Source organism: Cherax quadricarinatus, chromosome 29, assembly GCF_038502225.1.
Source record: "Cherax quadricarinatus isolate ZL_2023a chromosome 29, ASM3850222v1, whole genome shotgun sequence".
Taxonomy (NCBI): Eukaryota; Metazoa; Arthropoda; class Malacostraca; order Decapoda; family Parastacidae; genus Cherax; species Cherax quadricarinatus.
The window spans coordinates 27,921,535-27,940,808 of NC_091320.1; the positions used below are offsets into that span (position 1 = coordinate 27,921,535).

Here is a 19,274-nt window from a genome sequence, read left to right on the forward strand (position 1 = left end):
TTTGAAGAAATCCTTCCACGATGGAATAAGCAAGACAGGAAGCAACCTGTTCTCAGGTTGGGCTGTCTCGAATCAGAGAACAAAAGAGACCTATTGAGATCACTTGATGCTACTCTCAATGCCAGGGAAAGTCTTTTTTATTTACTCATTTAAATGGCTGGTTAAGAAATGTGTGGTCATTCTGTTTTTATTGGAATACAGCTGATGGCTTAAACTTTATTGTGATGTAGCGAATTCGAAAGCAATGTTTTACGATTATACTTGTTGTACAACACGTACAACATATATATATATATATATATATATATATATATATATATATATATATATATATATATATATATATATATATATATATATATATATATATATATATATATATATAATATATATATATATATATATATATATATATATATATATATATATATATATATATATATATATATATATATATATATATATATATATATATATATATATATATATTACCATATATGTGATATGGTAAATAATTCTTCACTTGGTGTAGTAGTCTCAGTTCTATAAGAATAGTGATGTATTATCTTTCATTACCCGAGATCAGTGGTAGCACTGGATCCTTTCATAGACATTACAATGCTCGCACTCCAGCAACATGTCAAATTTCGAAAACTACTCGCATCCACTCCGATCTAACACTCACACATGCCTGCTGGATGCTCCAGACCCTTACCTCTCAAAACCTTAATTTACTTCCTTTAATCCTTCCCGGAACGTCTCCTGCATTTTCTTTCCTTTACCACAAAATTATATACCTTAATCTATCTTGCATCATTTGTTCAATATGATCAATCCATCTCAACAGTTCTTTCACCATAGGATGTTTACTTTTCTTACAGGACACCGACTTCCAATAGTTTCTTTCCATATTCTCTGCATAACATTCACGTTAAGCATTAATTTCAGACACGATATCTCCATTGCCTCCAGCCTGCTCTCTGCTTCAACATTCCAAGAACAAACAACAAACCCAAATAAAATCGTCGGCACCACAATACTCCGATAAATTAACATTTGTGTATCCACTGACAAACTTCTTTTTTTCCACAGTTTTCTTAGCACTTATACTAATTATTTTCCTTATCTAGTTTATGAATATCACGATCTTTCATGATGATACATCTAAGTATATTTATGTTCTCTATACTCTTTCCCTCCACACTATCAATTATGTCATTGCCTAAACTTTAAATTGGTCTCATTAACTTGCTCGTTTCTGTGTACGGTTCAGCTTTTCCCTTTTTACACACCCTTTCAAGCTCCGACAGTTTCTGCCAATATCTGAATCTCCTTAAAATATAGTGTCATCAGCAAGTGTGAAAACTTATATTAAACAACCAGGATGAGATCACACAACCTTGCTCAGGGTTCACTCTTAATGGAGAATATTCTTTTATCACTCCTACATCTCTTAACCTGAACTTTACTCTCATCAAAAATTACTTACAGCTTTTACAAACTTCACACCAACCACATCACTCCTTCACCACCTTATTACGTGGAAGTCGTGTGATAGGGTGGATAAATGCAACAGCTTTTTCTCTCTTATATAAATACTGTTTGCCATATACTTGGCTTGATAGGGCTGGAGCATATTGAATGTACATGGGTAATTAAGCATGCAAATAACCTGTACACCACCAATGAAGAATACTTACCTAAATGTAGATTAAAATATATTCTGTAAACCTAAATGTAGATTAAAACATATTCTGTGTATATACACTAAGAGATATACACTTCTCAGTATTTTAACCCTGGTTTACCTGTACAGTATCGAAACTGGATCCACCTTCTTTCATGACATACACAAATGGACCAAAGTAGTCCACATGCATTTTCGCACGAAAACTGATGGTGACAATTCCCTGTCTGAAACAATAGCTTAAAAAAGAAGTTATTGCTAACTTGGTTCATTGGCAATTGTGAATAAGAATGATTTTTTTGTAATTCGATATCTGTAAAATTTTGTCTGGCTTCCGTTTGGATTTTATGCACTAGATATATATAATTACATATTTAATTAAAATATATAATTTTTGTTATGTGATAAACAAGAATTCATTGTTTTTACCATGTTCGTTTTTATTTTAGACCTTTTTTTTAGAAAGCGTAAATTCATAATGCATTTACGCAGTAGGTTTCCAGAGCATACACGGAATACCTTTTAGGTATGCATAGGGGATCCAATGATCACGTGCTGAACTTCTGTTGTTAATTCAAGAACAGAATACAATCCTCTTATTTTGTGCCCATTGTAGTGTTTTTTTTTTTTTAACAAATTACCTTATCATGCCTTTCCGGATAATTTGATATTCAAGTCTTTAAGATAATTCTGAAATTAAGTTTCATACTGGTGCATGTAACACTGGTTGATGAGGGCCACGTTAGGTGACATGATCTAAAATGTACCTCACAGAGATCAATCTCATAAACTGAACTTGCTCATTTGTAACTGTTTGTGTAATAATTTAATGTATGCGTAAAAAGAACACAAAAAAAATGAAAATAACTTTTCTAGTTAACACTGCTTTCAGATCTGTCATTTGATAATTCAGGGCATAACCCAGTAGTACCACTTTCAGTTATCTTGAGTTTAGACGCATCAGTTTTATATTGATGTGGACTAAAGCATAACGGTTAATCATATTACACAACTCTATACAAATTAATATATCTTCTGAAATATGCTTGAATAGGTTCATCACGCCGCGGTAAAAACATTGAACTAAATTCAATATAAATATTGTTGTACGTGTTAGTACTGTTACTATTGTTATGACCCAGTTTAGCAAATAGATCATGTTAATTTGACAATAACTAACAAATCTTTAATTACATCATTAATTTACATATTACATTCTTCGCCAGGCTTTGATTGATGAAACAACAAGGAACATAGGCCTTCCTGGTATCCTGTCCTTCCTTAATGAAAATTGCAGGTATGAGTCCTGTACATCACTCAGACATGGTAAACGGGTAGAGGGTAAGTACTAGGATTTATTTTAGCGTTTTATACATGGGAAAAGAAAGTAAATCAGTTACTCCGTAACTGATTTACTTTTTTCTTAATTGTGATTGATTAGCTGATTTGCTGGGTTTATTAATTATACATTTAAAAATGTGGTTTATATGTGACGTATTGCTGGTATTACCTGGAGAGTTTACCTGGAGAGAGTTCCGGGGGTCAACGCCCCCGCGGCCCGGTCTGTGACCAGGCCTCCTGGTGGATCAGAGCCTGATCAACCAGGCTGTTGCTGCTGGCTGCACGCAAACCAACGTACGAGCCACAGCCCGGCTGATAATAATGTAAGATTTGAGAGTTGTGAAACATATTTGTTCTTTGTATATTAACAATATTCCTACTTCATGGTACCTTAGTGTAAAAGGTTTGGCATAATCTGCAGTCTACACAAAATATGCGGTAATCCTTCATATATAATAGCAAATAAATAAGCTACTTAAATTAGTTAAGTAGCAGTAATGGTAGTCTCCAGTAACGTCAAACAACCTCTGTAGCATTAAAAGAAAGTGCGTGTGCCCTTATCTAACATTTATTATATTACACAGTTGAATTTCTTAACCTGTAAATTAAAAACATTTTTCTTTATCTTGGTATTTATTGGTCAAGAAACTCGTTTACTTAACTAGTGAAATAGAATCTACGTTTGAATGTACATTACAGGAGAACATCTCACACCCGTTACTTAGCCTCAAGCCCTGCGTAAATTAAATGGGTATACAATTAAAGTGTGCTTGTTTACAGAAGACAACGTAATTTCAAAATATCTGATCCCCAGGAAGGCCTCCGTCTTGCATACATTCATATACACATCAGCGGTAATAAAGAAAATACATTATTGCATCTGTTAGCAACACTTATGTTCCCTCCATGTGGGTATGAGAGGTCCTGCTGTATTTTTCTGTACAAATACAGGTTACTGACTCAGTGGTAGCTGCTGCCACCGTAGCCACCACCACCCTTGGCCTTGTGGAGGGCCTTGGACGATGCTGCCGTAGCCTGCGCAGCTGCAGACTGTGCTTCTTGCAGGTCATTCACAGATAAGTTCTGTTGCTGATTGAGGGAGTTGGCTGCTTGTTGAGCCTCCCAGGCCATGGCTGCCTGCGTGACGCGCACTGCGCGTGCGTGCTGTAGCGCCTGGAAGGTCTGAGTGACTACTGCCTGAGCTTCAGCGTGTGCAGCGTCTATGTCATTTGTTGTCGCCACTGCCAAGTTATACGTGTTCTTGGCTTCCTGCTCAGCAGCAAGGGTCTGCTGAAGCTTGGCTGCCTCGGAGAAGGCTGCGGCTTGGGCACCTTGGGCAGCTTGTGTCACCTGTGCTGCCTGGTTGAGCTTGCTCGCCGCAGCAGAGTGAGCTGTTTGAGCTGCAGCTGATGAAGCAGCGGCTGCCTGACTAGCTGCGGCACCATACGCGGCAATGGCAGCTCCTTGTTGACCTGCGGCTGCGGCAGTAGCTTGATTAGCAGCCTGATTCGCCACCTCAGAAGCGAATGGTCCATGGCCAGCGCCGCCGCCAGCGCCTACCACCAGGTACCCAGTGCCACCGCTACCATAAGCACCTCCACCATACCCGCCACCATACCCACGCTTCTCCTGTAGTGTATATAAAATATTTTATGACGATTGCAGATTTAAACAGCAACAATTATTATACTTATATAAATATTAGTTATATCAATAATTTTGAAAAATATAATCAGAAAAATTTATCATAATATTAAGAAGAAACAAAAATAATTGCAGCTTTCATTGTGGAAGAAACTGATTCTAAGAGAACATGAAAATTAACAACTCTTCCTAGAACATAAGACAACACAAAAATGTATAGCAATTCCAGTGCCTTTGAACATTATGCTGCAGTCTTCTTCAAGGAAAATTGCTGATTCAGTTATAATTGTTGCTTAAGTAAGGAAACGTTAAGCACTGCAATAAAATAAAATAAATTAAAAACTGCTAAATTTTATCACGGAAAGGTCACAAATTGAGAAAGAAAATCCTACTATGTAATGTCAGGAAGAAGGTCAGGAAGTACAAGACTCGGGGACTGCAAATATCACGCCAAACTTCAGAAAGTACAGAACTTGACCTGACCTTTTTAGCCTGTATATTTAACTTTCCTAAAATCTTTATTTTTTTTACCTGTGTTCCTCCTCATTCGAGAGAATAATGATCCAGAACTGATCGAAATGACTTCCGGTTTTCAGTTTTTCATTTTGTGAGTTTGTTATTAGTTGCAGTCACGGTGTTGGGACTTATATTTCCTTGATAAGTTATATATTATGACAATACTAACTCTGCATAATAACGCAGGTAAATCCATCCAATCATATAGGACTGGTGATACCATATATGATACACTCTTCTTTCTGCAATTTGCTCCATAATTGTATATATATATATATATATATATATATATATATATATATATATATATATATATATATATATATATATATATATATATATATATATATATATATATATATATATATATATGTCGTGCCGAATAGGCAGAACTTGCGATCTTGGCTTAAATAGCAACGCTCATCTTGCCATATAAGACAAGTGAAAATTTGTGTATGCAATAATTTCGCCAAAATCATTCTGAACCTAACGAAAAAAATATATTTCACTGTGTTTGTTTAATATTAAATTATTGTAAACAAATCTAAAATATATTTAGTTGGGTTAGGCTAAAATAAATTGTTCTTGTTATAATAAGGTTAGGTAAGTTTTATAAGATACTTTTGGTGCAAAATTATAATTTTTTACATCAACATTAATGAAAAAAATATATCTTTAAACGTATAAGAGAAAATTTTAGAAATGACTTAATTTTAAATGAGTTCTTGCTAATTGACCAGTTTTACATATTCGGCACGGCATATATATATATATATATATATATATATATATATATATATATATATATATATATATATATATATATATATATATATATATATATATATATATATATATATATATATATATATATATATTAACACATCGGCCGATTCCCACCAAGGCAGGGTGGCCCGAAAAAGAAAAACTTTCATCATCATTCACTCCATCACTGTCTTGCCAGACGGGTGCTTTACACTACAGTTATAAAACGGCAACATTAACACCCCTCCTTCAGAGTGCAGACACTGTACTTCCCATCTCCAGGACTCAAGTCCGGCCTGCCGGTTTCCCTGAATCCCTTCATAAATGTTATTTTGCTCACACTCCAACAGCACGTCAAGTATTAAAAACCATTTGTCTCCATTCACTCCTATCAAATACCCTCACGCATATATATATATATATATATATATATATATATATATATATATATATATATATATATATATATATATATATATATATATATATATATATATATATATATATATATGTGTGTGTGTGTGTGTGTGTGTGTGTGTGTGTGTGTGTGTGTGTGTGTGTGTGTGTGTGTGTGTGTGTGTGTGTGTGTGTGTGTGTGTGTGTGTGTGTGTGTGTGTGTGTGTGTGTGTGTGTGTGTGTGTGTGTGTGTGTGTGTGTGTGTGTGTGTGTGTGTGTGTGTGCATAATTTTACATTATGTACATCAGCACGTAACCACCAGCCCATATAAACTGTAAATTACTGACTGATGTTTCCTCAAATGCTACGAAATTAATTTGTTTTTTAATTCTTAAGTTATTCGGAACGTTTATTAGGTAATCAATGGACCATTTAACTGAAAGTCAGAATATATTTAGTGAGTCTTTTATATTTCTGCATACCACGATATTATACTCACTATATGTATAACTGGAAAACTTTAATATATTGTAACAGACTAGCATTTCAAATATGGATTTCCTGAAGTACTTACGCGAACAAGTTCCTGTTCAGCGTCCTCTGCCAGAGCCACTCCTGTAAGCACAATACAACATACTGGGTTTAGTGTCTTTAATATTGATCGACGAGAAATCACAAACCACTTACAAAACTGAAACACAGGTAAGAAGAGATCTGCATATTTAAACCTCAGTCAGAGACTCTCTTCAGCAGGTCTACTGAAGTGGGTCTTTTTTACTTGTGCTGCAGAATTCTGCTCAAGTCGTTTCACAATGTAACATGCTTATCTAAATACAAAAAAAAAATATTTGTTTATATGAAATGCTAACATTCTGATCGAAACTGTTGAATTACGCGAGGCTCAGTTTCCATCCGCTGCTCACCTAAACAGAGGAGAAGGACAATGGTCTTGAAATCAGCCATAGTGGAAGGTGGCTGAGTGTGATGTGACGCTCCTCAGCACTGCCTTTCCTTATATACTTTCCGACAAGTCATGCACCGTGAGCCTACACTGAAAGAACTCTTTGTGCATTTTTAATGGAACACTTTCAGTGTGGTGAATGATGACGCAAGAGTTCTGTTTACAGCCCTTATCTTCTCAGAATGCAAAAGTTTCAATATGATAAACAAGTACTTCATCTCGATTTTTTAAACAGTTGCTCACTTATTTGTGGTTGCAGGAGTCGATTCACAGCTCCTGGCGCTGCCTCTTCGCTGGTCGCTAGTAGGTCCACTCTCCCTGTTCTATGAGTTTTATCGTACCTCTTCCTAAAGCTATGTGTGAATCCTGCCTCCACTACATCACTCTCCAGATTGTTCCACTTCCTGACAACTCTGTGAATGAAGAAATATTTCCTAACATCCCTGTGACTCATCTGAGTTTTCATCTTCCAGCTGTGACCCCTTGTTGCTGTGTCCCATCTCTGAAACATTCTGTTTCTATCCACCTTGTCAGTTCCTCTCACTATTTTATATGTCGTTATCATGTTTCCCATATCCTTCCTGTCCTCCTGTAGGACATGCCCCTTAGCTCCAGGACTTGTGTTGTTGCAAACCTTTGCACTTTCTCTAATTTCTTGATGTGCTTGACCAGGTGTGGGTTCCATACTGGTGTTGCATACTCCAATATGGGCCTGACGTACACGGTGTACAGTATTTTGAATGATTCTTTACTCAGGTGTAGAAACGCTATTCTTAGATTTACCAGGCTCCCATATGCTGCAGCAGTTATTTGGTTGATGTGAGCTTCAGGAGATGTGCTCGGTATGATACTCACCCCAAGATCCTTTTTCTTAAGTGAGATTTGCAACGTTTGGCCTCGTAGCCTGTACTCCGTCTGAGGTCTTCTTTGACCTTCCCCAATCTTCATTTAGTGGGGTTAAACTCCAGGAGTCGGTTACTGGACCAGGCTTGCAGCCTATCCAGATCCCTTTGTAGTACTACCTGATCCTCTTCCGTTTGAATTTTCCGCATTAGCTTCACATCATCTGCAAACAATGACACCTCCGAATCTAACCCATCCGTCATGTTATTTACATATACCAGAAAGAGTACCGGCCCTAGAACTGACCCTTGTGGAACCCCGCTCGTCACAGGCGTCCACTGCGACACTTCGTCACGTGCCATCACTCATTGTTTCTTTCCTGTCAGGTATTCTCTGAGCCATTGCAGTGCCTTGTATATGGATATGACTGTACTTTATCGGAGACAGCTACATCAAATTAACTTTTTTTTTTGTAAAAATGGCTTAAAAAACTGACAAGTTGATAAATGAGACACTTGTTTTCAGAATAAAGTATCCAAACGTTGCTCAAGTGACTCATTTATCACCCTATTGACCCCTCAAGGAAGGTTCCTTTACGCTGGTGAGGGGCTCTTATTCTAGGGATCTGGATCTGTGCTCCAGTTCTCTGAATTGAGCCTGAATACCTTCTATCCCCCCAACAGGCTCTGTAAAATTCCTACGGGTTCAGCGCTCCCCGCATGATTATAACAATAATAATAATAATCACCCTATTGACTTGTCTAGCTGCCCCTAGTCAAAAAAGGCATATTATAAAGTCCTTTACCTAACTAACCAAGTGATGCATATACCATCCACATTGCCACGCACATGACCTATAATTTACTCGTAAGTGCCAAAAATGTTTTTTTTAATAAACACAATATACATATATATATATATATATATATATATATATATATATATATATATATATATATATATATATATATATATATATATATATATATATATATATATATATATATATATATATATATATATATATATATATATATATATATATATATATATATGTGTGTGTGTGTGTGTGTGTGTGTGTGTGTGTGTGTGTGTGTGTGTATTGAAGGTTACGGTTACAGTTTCTAATCATTAATATAATTTAATTTAATACAATTCTCATTTCACAAGTGAATCTTACAAAATTTGACTCACGCTCAAGTTTATGAATTAATGGGGTACAATGAGGCAACTTCTGAAACAACTTTAAAATTTTTGGAGATGTTTCATGGTTTATAAATTTAGATTCCTTTCCTTTAATCTTGCTGGAACGTGACCAGTGGGAGCCACAACTTACTCTCCTTTCTCTCCTATTTTCTCTTTTTGTTCCTTTCTTTTCTCAATTCTTCATTTTTTCCATTTCCGTTTCGTGTAAATAATTGATAATATATTCGGATCCTTCCACATTAACCATTCAGATTAACGAGCTAGAGAACAATTGCCTATTTTTTAATGTTATGACCTTATTCAGCTTGACTAGCTGGTAGTATATGTCAGCCATTAAGTATTTATGCTTCACCAGTAACTGGGTACCTTCTAAGTCTGAGAGGCGGCATTCTGTATATTAAAAAAGTGGAATATGTATTGTAGCATTCAGTTAAAATTCAGAAAGGATAATGCAAACAAAAAAGGTTCTTCCTTTATGATCAGTTTAGTTTTATTAGAGTAATTTATTATTTCCCCTCTATATTACTGTATTTTTTACACATGAATATATGTTAGATTACACTCTCGTTGAGAAGCCAACAGAAGGTGGCAGCAGCGAAGTTAATTCTCTGGCTGGGTTGTGAGAACATGGCTCTGTAACCCAACGGTTCCTTTCACTTAGTGTCTGCCTGGTATTCTACCACTGACAAAAACTCTCGCTAGTGATGTTTCTTATTCTTTCCGAGACTGAACAAAACAACAAGCCATAAAAGTTTCATTGCTGGCTGAATAAAACTATTTTACTATGATATATTCTGAGACACTAGATTCGAGTAGGACTATGTTCAGGACAGCATACTACTGCTGCATATTCTAATTGTTGTGAATACAATACTACCTTTGTATATTCTAATTTTGGCTTAACGCAAGTTGTGAACAGTTTTGATTAAGGTTTCTCCAGTCACATACGAGTAACTAAAGGATATTTTCATGTCTATGAAAGTATGATATAAATTTCTCAAGATTTCACTTACGTGATCTTCCGGTGACGATCTTTGGTCTAGAATTACTCCTGAATCCCACTTATTGTTGGATGCTTTCAATACTGTATCACAATACAGCATATAATCTTCAAGTAAACTGTTGTCATTTTCTCTCACTTCTCGACCCCCAAAAAATCATAATCTATATGTCGCTGTATTTACTCAAGTCATTTTATAGAAATTTACACTAATTTATATTACTTATTTTATATGGGATTTTTACTTGAAAGGGTCGACCCTCGACTGCCGTCCCCACATCTTCAGTGTTTTTCGATTGTCGCTACTTGCATCTGATCTCTTGACCAGACTTTGCCTCCGCTACTTCTACACCTAGTTCACACCACTTCCATACTAACCTTAGACTAAAGAAATAATTCTCAACGTGCCTGTGGATCATCTGTGTTTTTAGTTTCCAACTTTGTCCCTTGTTCTTGGTCCTCTCATTTAAAACAAACTGTACCTATCAGTCTTAACCATTCCTCTGAGTATCTTGCTTATTGTAATTATTGTTTGCTTAGTCTTCTACTCTTCCAAAATTGTTGGGTTTAGTTCCTCATAATGGATACCCTTCATTCCTGGAACTAGTATGTTTGTAAACATTTTGATCTTCACAAGCTTCTGATCATACTCCATTAGGTGGGTACTCCAGGCCGATGATGCAGTCTCAGAGGGGCTTAACATAAGATGAGCAGAGTCCAGTAGGATTCCTTACTGAGGTTTCCTGAATGCTATTCTTAGATTCGCTGCTCAGGCATAAGCCGTGAAAATTTTACAACGGGTGTACTTCATCTAATACGCAACTCATTTTTTCGACGTTAGTAATTCCTTTCTTCTCAGCTTCTCAGTTTGTGTTCGGTCACTGTGCTCTGCAAATTCTACGACGGAACACCATTTTTCCCTCCCAAGTTTGTATTCGTTTCTGGTCTTCAGTCTCCTTCCCTGAATTGCATATGACCACTTACTTATATGACTGGAACTCCAAAACCACTTGTTTAACCTCTGCATCTTTTATGAGTCTTCCTGGAGGTCGTTGCTGTTCTTTCGCTTTTGTATTCTCAATAGTTTCGCATAATCTGCAGAGGCTCAGGATTCAGTTCCTTCTGGCAGTTCATTAACATTTATTAACAACAGTAGTGACCTTAGTGCTGATCGTAGAAGTACTTCACTTGTTATCTTGACTCATTTTGCAATCTGTTCTCCAATTTGGGCACCCCTCAAGGAAGGTTCCTTGATGTTGGTGAGGGGCTCTTGATTTAGGGAATTGGATCTGTGCTCCAGTTCCCCAAATTAAGCCTGAATGCCTTCCACATCCCCCCCCAGGCGCTGTATAATCCTCCGGGTTTAGCGCTTCCCCCTTGATTGTAATAATAATAATAATCCAATTTGGGCAGAGAGTTTCACACGAATTGCCCTTCGTGTATTTCTGAATACGCATGAAATTCTCTGTTAGGTTAGGATAAGTTAGGTTAGGTTAGGATAGTCTCGGTTAGGATAATTTAAGTTAGAATAAGTTAGGTTAGGTTAAGATGCATTACATTACGTTATGTTACATTACGCAGCGTTTGATTAGGTCAAAGTATAATTACCTATATTTCCATCTAGTTACCTAACACTAACCAAATTAAAAATGAAGAATGACTTCAGTCTTACAGCGCGGGGTAGTGCGAGTCATAGATCGACATTACATACATATAAGCATTTTCACACGCACAGTAAAAAATCTAGAGGAAGGCTGCATCCTGACATTTCTTGTACCATTCCTGTTTGTCTAGTCTTTATATACTGCTTGGTCTATTGGTGGATTTTTTTTCTTTTACCCCCACTTCCTCTTCTAGCTTGTAGAGCAATTTCTAGTAGTGGGGAACTTTGCCTGTGGCTTTATCGCGAGCGAGGAATAGGAAGTCCACCCATCTATGACTGTTTATCTCGGAAACTGTCATAGAAATTCACAAGGTTCGTCAACAGGATCCTCATTCCCTGAATCAACGGTGGTTTACACTAACGGAACCTCTCTTCTCCAGACGCTCTAGCAGGCTCCTCCTGACAATCTACTCCATTACTTTGGAAAGGATACATCATGTTAGTAACACTAGCCTGTAGTTCAGTACTCCTTGTATGCTCCCTTCCCTTGTTAATTATAGTGATTTCACTAGGCGTCTTCATGCTATCCGATAGTTATCCTATCTCTACCAATTTTTTGAAGATCTTAGGTATGCCAGGTCCCATGGCTGAAGTTGTCTCTAATTTCAATAATATCTTTCTAACTTTTGGATTGTGATGTGTATATCTTCTAGTATAAGATGATCTGTACTGACTACTATGGTCCCAAACATTTTTTTTTTTTTTAACTTTCTGAATACCTCCAGGTATTGTAGGTTTAGGTTTAGTTCTTCACAAACATCTCTGCCGTCTACTGTGAGTATTTCTCCTTCCCTCTTGTCTTATCATTTGGTCCTTTACAATAATTTTCTTTTCAATTTATGATTCTTATTTAGTATTTTTGACTACATAATTTTCAAAATATCTCTCAGTTTCCCTACCTACCCATACATAATCGTTCCTAGCTCCTCTGCTGGCGAATCTGTTTTTTTCTGTCCTCTTTCCCCTTTATGTCATCCTCTCTCTCTTTTGTTCTTTTGGCCTTCCTGTGAAGCCTCATTTCTTATTTCATCTGGTTGTGTGCCCGTGTGTGTATACTCACCGAGCTGTCCTCGTCGAGTTGTTGGCTGGGATCTTTTTCAGTTCTTGGCAATGCCTCTCAACCTTCAGTTTGCCGACATTACTAATTCCTGCCCTCTTGGGCCCTATCATACTTACGTTTGGTGTTGTATAAAGAATTGGCATCCACCACTTCCTCTGAATCAATACAGCTGCACGGATTGTGCGGAAAGCGAAACATATTATAAGTGCCCAGGGAGAGATATGAAAATGGTGATGCATAAAGGCTGGTGGTAGTGGGCTGCTCTTCAGGAAACATGACGTTGTCTAATGACATGGAAATTTGTCATGGAAAGACTCCTTAGTTTCTAAGCATCAGCTAGCGTGCTGCACTAGGTTTTTCAATCCAGTTAAAAAACAAAACAAAACAGGATAACCATGTAGGATCCTAGGATATATATATTATTAAGAAAGATATTTAGCAATTTGTGCCTGTTTTGAAATTTCGTCAATAGCTTTCTTGAGATCCCTAAAAATATTGCCATGCGTAATTAAAAGGATGTGACTGAAGAATGAAGCAGTTCCGGAAATAGAATGACCTGGGCGAATTTAATTATGTTTTGTTACGCTAACTTATTGTTAATTTTAAATCTTTAAAATTATTATTATTATTATTATTATGAAGAAGATGGAGAAGAAGAAGAAGAAGAAGAAGAAGAAGAAGAAGAAGAAGAAGAAGAAGAAGAAGAAGAAGAAACGTTGATAAATGACAAATGATACACTTAATTTCAAGAAAGTACAATTTACAATTGATTCAAGAATAGTAAGCATCAATGATGAACTTTATATAGAGTCCCTAGTTATGCAGAGCATTTCGAGCAGCCTTAAAATATACTTACAACTACAGGACAAATAATTAATTTCGTTTACAAGAATGCTAAAGTTTGCAATCTTTGACACTAATACTTTAGTTTATGATTATGACGTTGATATTTTTCAGTTTTTCTGACGTTCGAGCGGTTATTACAGATGCTGCTCAAATACAAACGCAAATACTAATCTTTATTTCAATATTACTGCACAGGACAATAATCGGGGGCTAAGGGTCTAATACACAATATTAATAGGAACTTAAAAATAAATACAAGTTACAGGTTAACTCGTAAAAAAATCACAATAATAAAATATAAGTTTCAAGTTAAGCAAGGCGGGTAGTAATAGTAACTTATATTCCAGTACAATATAATGAGATAGTGTAGTCCTATCTAATAATATATGGACGTGGAAAGAAAGCTGAAGCAAGAATATGGACAGGATTAGAAGAAAACAGCAGGTTTTAAAATGTTTATTGTAGTATATTGCTGTCATGATCACATAAAGATAAAGAGATACTTTTTAACAGTAGCTTTGAAATGGTTGGCAGATAGGGAGCTTTCGGAATCTTCAGGCAGAAGTTCTTGAAGTTCCTTTTATGTGCACTGAGTTTTTACACAGGCTGAGTCGAACCTCTAGGGGTCATAGAGTGCCTGGAAAACAGAAATCAACTGGGTACGATCTGAAGAAGGGAAGAGTGACTCTAATTCCTTAGATCACGAGCCTTTTACCAGCATCATGGCACCGTCCATAAACATAAGTGTAAATCTTTAAAAGAGGCCATCTATAATTTTGTAAGGAAGACTGGTGTTTCTCTCAAAGTTAGCATGTATACTGATGAGTTGATGCGTACTAACTAGTTGACGTATACTGATGAATTGATGTATATTAACGAGTTGATGAATACTAACGAGTTACAGTGCGTTGTAAACGGGGAGTTGTGAAAATCTGAAACCTTCCAAAACACTACATCTGGGCATCTTTTTCATAAGTACAGGTCTGTTATCCAAACGTTTGGGTGTGGTCAGGATAGTACGTCAAATATTAGAGAGCAGATTTTAAATAAAGAAAAATATTGTTGGATTAGGGAGGTATGGGTATTAACGGATATGTGACTTTATATAATATACAGTAATGTAGAGTTTATTATAAACATGTGACCAAATTGATCTGCATTCGCGTCTATGCCTTATTTCAATACACTGTAACTTAATGTGTTCTCCCCTTCAGTACCTTTGTAACTTGCTCAGCTATCAAAACTTTGGGGCCTAGTCCCTGGACCCATTGTATGCCTCTGTAATCTTTTGACTGCCGCCCACAGGATGGGTATGGGGTACATAAAGATATTAAACTAACTAACCCTTCAGTCTATGGTAGTAAAACTAATTTTCCTTGGCAATCTTTATTATTATATAACAGGGATATTTTCATATTATGTGTGACAGTGTATTTACACTAGTATAACACATTGTCATAATTACACTCAGATGAAGTGTCTTCATAAACGTACGAGACAGCTAAGAGCTGTGTTGACAAGAGATGCAATACGCTGGTCAGGTGTCGCTGGTTCTTTATATTCACGTAAAATTGAATGACAAAATCATATACACAACGAATACTTGTATTTTTGACTAGTTATGTGTGTTCAATAGTTTAAATACAAGAATTAGCGAGTGGTGTGGTTATGAAATACAGCGGTGAAAAGTGCCTTAGTGCAGTCCTCCATGTCCATAATCTCTGTTTTTGGACTTGGACAACGCCTTGGCTGCTGCTGCCTCGGCCTGGGCAGCTGCTTGGTTAGCCTTCTGCAAATCGTTGAGGGCCACGCTTTGTTGCTGATTAAGAGAATAAGTTGCTTGCTGTGCCTGCCAAGCCATAGCGGCCTGGGCTGCCCTTACAGCTCTGGCAGCCACCAGGGCCTGGTAGGTCTCCTCCACGATGCCTCGGGCCTCTGCAAAAGCAGCATCTATGTCGTTGACCGTCTGCACCGCCAGGTTGTAAGTGTTCTCAGCTTCTTGCTCGGCTTTTGCGGTCCGTGTTGCCAGAGAAGCTTCAGTAAAAGCTGCGGCCTGTGCTCCCTGGGCGGCGGTAGTGATCTGTGCAGCCTGAGACTGTTTATCGGCTGCTGCAGCTTGAGCTGTTTGTGCTGCTGCCGATGAAGCGGCGGCAGCTTGATTGGCTGCAGCTCCTGCAGCTGCGTTGGCAGCTCCAGGAAGACCCGCAGCAGCTGCAGTAGCTTGATGTGCAGCTTGGTTGGCAATATCAGCAGCACTAGGACCGTGACCACCGCCGCCACCCGCACCAACAATCAGGTAGCCGCCACCCCCAGTACCATAGCCAGCGCCGCCATGGCCGCCATAACCTTGTCCAGCACTGCCATACCCACCGCCCCGCTTCTCCTGTGGTGCAGCAGAATAGAATAAAGCTTCGAGGATTTATTAATATATATGAACATCATAATATATAAAACTTCATCACTTCCTTAGTTTCTTTAATATTTCAATTAAATTTTTATTAAGACCACAAATAATTTTCAATAAATTATGTAGGGGTCTAATTGTTATTTGATGCATGACTTTATATAATCAGAGATTTTATTTACATTTATGCTGTTAGTAGTCGCACTGATAGATAACAGTATTTTTCTACTCTCACTAGCTGTTTAGTCAGCAGCACTCTTGAAGACAAAAATGAGAAACAGTACATGAATGTTTGAAAGATTATAGAATCCTACATCTGGTTATATTTTTTTACTTTTTTCCTCAAAAATTTGTCTATTATCTGAACTTATTTTGTAATGATTTAAATAAAAAATTATTTTACGTTTAGCTGTCAGATAGTTACACCGTCGAATTAATGAATAAATATTATGCGTTACAGATAACCGGAATGAATCAGAATTACTGAAGATTTTATTGCAACTTTATCTCTGTACTATGCTTTTTTATGTAGGGGTAGTCCTGAGATACTCTCTTGTATATAGGGGTAGTCCTGAGATACTCTCTTGTATATAGGGGTAGTCCTGAGATACTCTCTTGTATATAGGGGTAGTCCTGAGATACTCTCTTGTATATAGGGGTAGTCCTGAGATACTCTCTTGTATATAGGGGTAGTCCTGAGATACTCTCTTGTATATAGGGGTAGTCCTGAGATACTCTCTTGTATATAGGGGTAGTCCTGAGATACTCTCTTGTATATAGGGGTAGTCCTGAGATACTCTCTTGTATATAGGGGTAGTCCTGAGATACTCTCTTGTATATAGGGGTAGTCCTGAGATACTCTCTTGTATATAGGGGTAGTCATGAGATACTCTCTTGTATATAGGGGTAGTCCTGAGATACTCTCTTGTATATAGGGGTAGTCCTGAGATACTCTCTTGTATATAGGGGTAGTCCTGAGATACTCTCTTTTATATAGGGGTAGTCCTGAGATACTCTCTTGTATATAGGGGTAGTCCTGAGATACTCTCTTGTATATAGGGGTAGCCCTGAGATACTCTCTTGTATATAGGGGTAGTCCTGAGATACTCTCTTGTATATAGGGGTAGTCCTGAGATACTCTCTTGTATATAGGGGTAGTCCTGAGATACTATCTTGTATATAGGGGTAGTCCTGAGATACTCTCTTGTATATAGGGGTAGTCCTGAGATACTCTCTTGTATATAGGGGTAGTCCTGAGATACTCTCTTGTATATAGGGGTAGTCCTGAGATACTCTCTTGTATATAGGGGTAGTCCTGAGATACTCTCTTGTATATAGGGGTAGTCCTGAGATACTATCTTGTATATAGGGGTAGCCCTGCAATATTTGAAGTGTTACATACATTTAACAAGGCAAGTCTTGAGTGAATAATGTGTCGAGTGAGTGTTTTTTTTTTAATTTACAGAATAACACACAAAACGAACTTATATACTCCATTACAGCGAATGAGGAGGTATTGCAAGGTATGCAGATGGGGTGAGCCTATACGGTCAAGAGAGGTAACTGAAAGTCTTCACCGATGAGTGTAATCTAACAAACTACTTGAGTTCGCTCGAACACGAAATTATTACTGATAATTAACCCAGAGAACCGACCTATATAAAGCAAGGTAGAAGTTCGGGAACTGTAAACATTTAAGGCCCTTTACATCATACCAAGAAACGGAGTTCCAGTTTTCAGCTGGACTAGTTCTCAGTCAGCAATACTCACACGCTGAGCCTCCTCGGCGATAACCAGTCCTGGGACAAAGATAAGATATTTTTAGTTCAGAATTAGCTTTTTCTACGTATACGATATAAATAAACATTTAACTAAGACATTAAAGTAGCAAATATTTCACACAACTCCTCGTTTGTAGTTTTACAGGTAGCTTAGAGAATGTGTTGAGGACTGACCCAGACAAAGAAGAGTGAGAACAGTCCTGAGTGCGGTCATGATGGTAGGAGAGCGGGAGTGGTATGTAGTGATCCTTCCTGTCTCTGTTGCCTTTTATACCGGCCGCTTCCAGCCTAGCATGACGGAGCTGAAAATCGGTTGTGTGACAGTATAGAAGTGCCCAAGACTATCCATTGTACCTCGTTCTCGCTTCACAATGCTGAGCTGTTTTGAATCATTCAGCTCATTCATCAGCACCTTCAGCAGTGTTAAGCAACACCTGAGAGCAGTGGCCTGATATGTGCTGCACAGATTGGTCGTCCAACACTGATGGTGATTAATAAGACATGTGCAGCACCTGGGTACCAATGAGGAACGTTTCACCAGCAGGGACCTCACCAATCTAATATCATATTAATGATTTAAAAACCGGACAAACAGATGAGTAAGACACATGTGCAACACTTGTGTATCTTTACTGGAGACGTTTCACAGACCAGTGACTTTATCAATACATTACAGAAAACAGTCTGAAGACGGTGGAAGACACGATGAAGAATGAGGTGATCAATCTATCAATCTTTAAGGGCGTGTAGATGGTAGAAGACTTACTTGAAGAAGCAGTTTGAGGTGATCAGCCCCTCAACTGTGTTCGGTGTTCAGCTAGCAAGGCTGAGGGAGGGACTGATCACGTCAAACTGGTTCTTCCAGTCATTCGGTATACCTGTATACCTGCTCATTAATGCAAATATCTAATCAGCCAGTCACGTGACAGCACCTCTATGCCTAAAAGCAAGCAGTAAGCAGACATAATCAAGAGTTACAGTTGTTGTTCAGACCGAAACATCTTGCTTTACCAACTATAATTTGTAGGGTTTCTCGTACCATCTACTATTACATATCCTGACCTGTTGGAACTAATCCTGGGGGACCGCTAATTGCACTGCATTGCATCTAATAATATGAACTAAGAAAATCGATATTCTGGAAAAGTATGAATTTGTAT

General features: G+C 37.5%; 2 protein-coding genes across 2 annotated transcripts; both read right to left on the reverse strand.

Moving 5' to 3' along the window:
* Positions 1-3,611: 3,611 nt before the first annotated feature.
* On the reverse strand, positions 3,612-7,313 carry LOC128690404 (prophage side tail fiber protein homolog StfR). Its single transcript, XM_053779083.2, has 3 exons — positions 7,274-7,313; positions 6,925-6,965; positions 3,612-4,657 (listed from the first exon to the last, which is right to left on the reverse strand). The coding sequence occupies exons 1-3, from the start codon at positions 7,311-7,313 to the stop codon at positions 3,989-3,991; spliced, it is 750 nt and encodes a 249-aa protein (XP_053635058.1). The 3' UTR covers positions 3,612-3,988.
* A 7,986-nt stretch (positions 7,314-15,299) lies between these two features.
* LOC128690471 (glycine, alanine and asparagine-rich protein-like) lies at positions 15,300-18,405 on the reverse strand. The gene is made up of 3 exons (XM_053779142.2): positions 18,289-18,405; positions 18,104-18,132; positions 15,300-16,312 (listed from the first exon to the last, which is right to left on the reverse strand). The coding sequence occupies exons 1-3, from the start codon at positions 18,326-18,328 to the stop codon at positions 15,623-15,625; spliced, it is 759 nt and encodes a 252-aa protein (XP_053635117.2). The 5' UTR covers positions 18,329-18,405; the 3' UTR covers positions 15,300-15,622.
* Positions 18,406-19,274: the final 869 nt, after the last annotated feature.

Coding starts and splice junctions, on each gene's coding strand:
- LOC128690471 (XM_053779142.2), bottom strand. CDS start 18,328: ATGACCGCACTCAGGACTGTTCTCACTCTTCTTTGTCTGG. Junction 18,133..18,288: donor TCTCACTCTTCTTTGTCTGG/GTCAGTCCTCAA, acceptor TCTTTGTCCCAG/GACTGGTTATCGCCGAGGAG. Junction 16,313..18,103: donor TCGCCGAGGAGGCTCAGCGT/GTGAGTATTGCT, acceptor GCTGCACCACAG/GAGAAGCGGGGCGGTGGGTA.
- LOC128690404 (XM_053779083.2), bottom strand. CDS start 7,313: ATGGCTGATTTCAAGACCATTGTCCTTCTCCTCTGTTTAG. Junction 6,966..7,273: donor TGTCCTTCTCCTCTGTTTAG/GTGAGCAGCGGA, acceptor TTGTGCTTACAG/GAGTGGCTCTGGCAGAGGAC. Junction 4,658..6,924: donor CTGAACAGGAACTTGTTCGC/GTAAGTACTTCA, acceptor TATACACTACAG/GAGAAGCGTGGGTATGGTGG.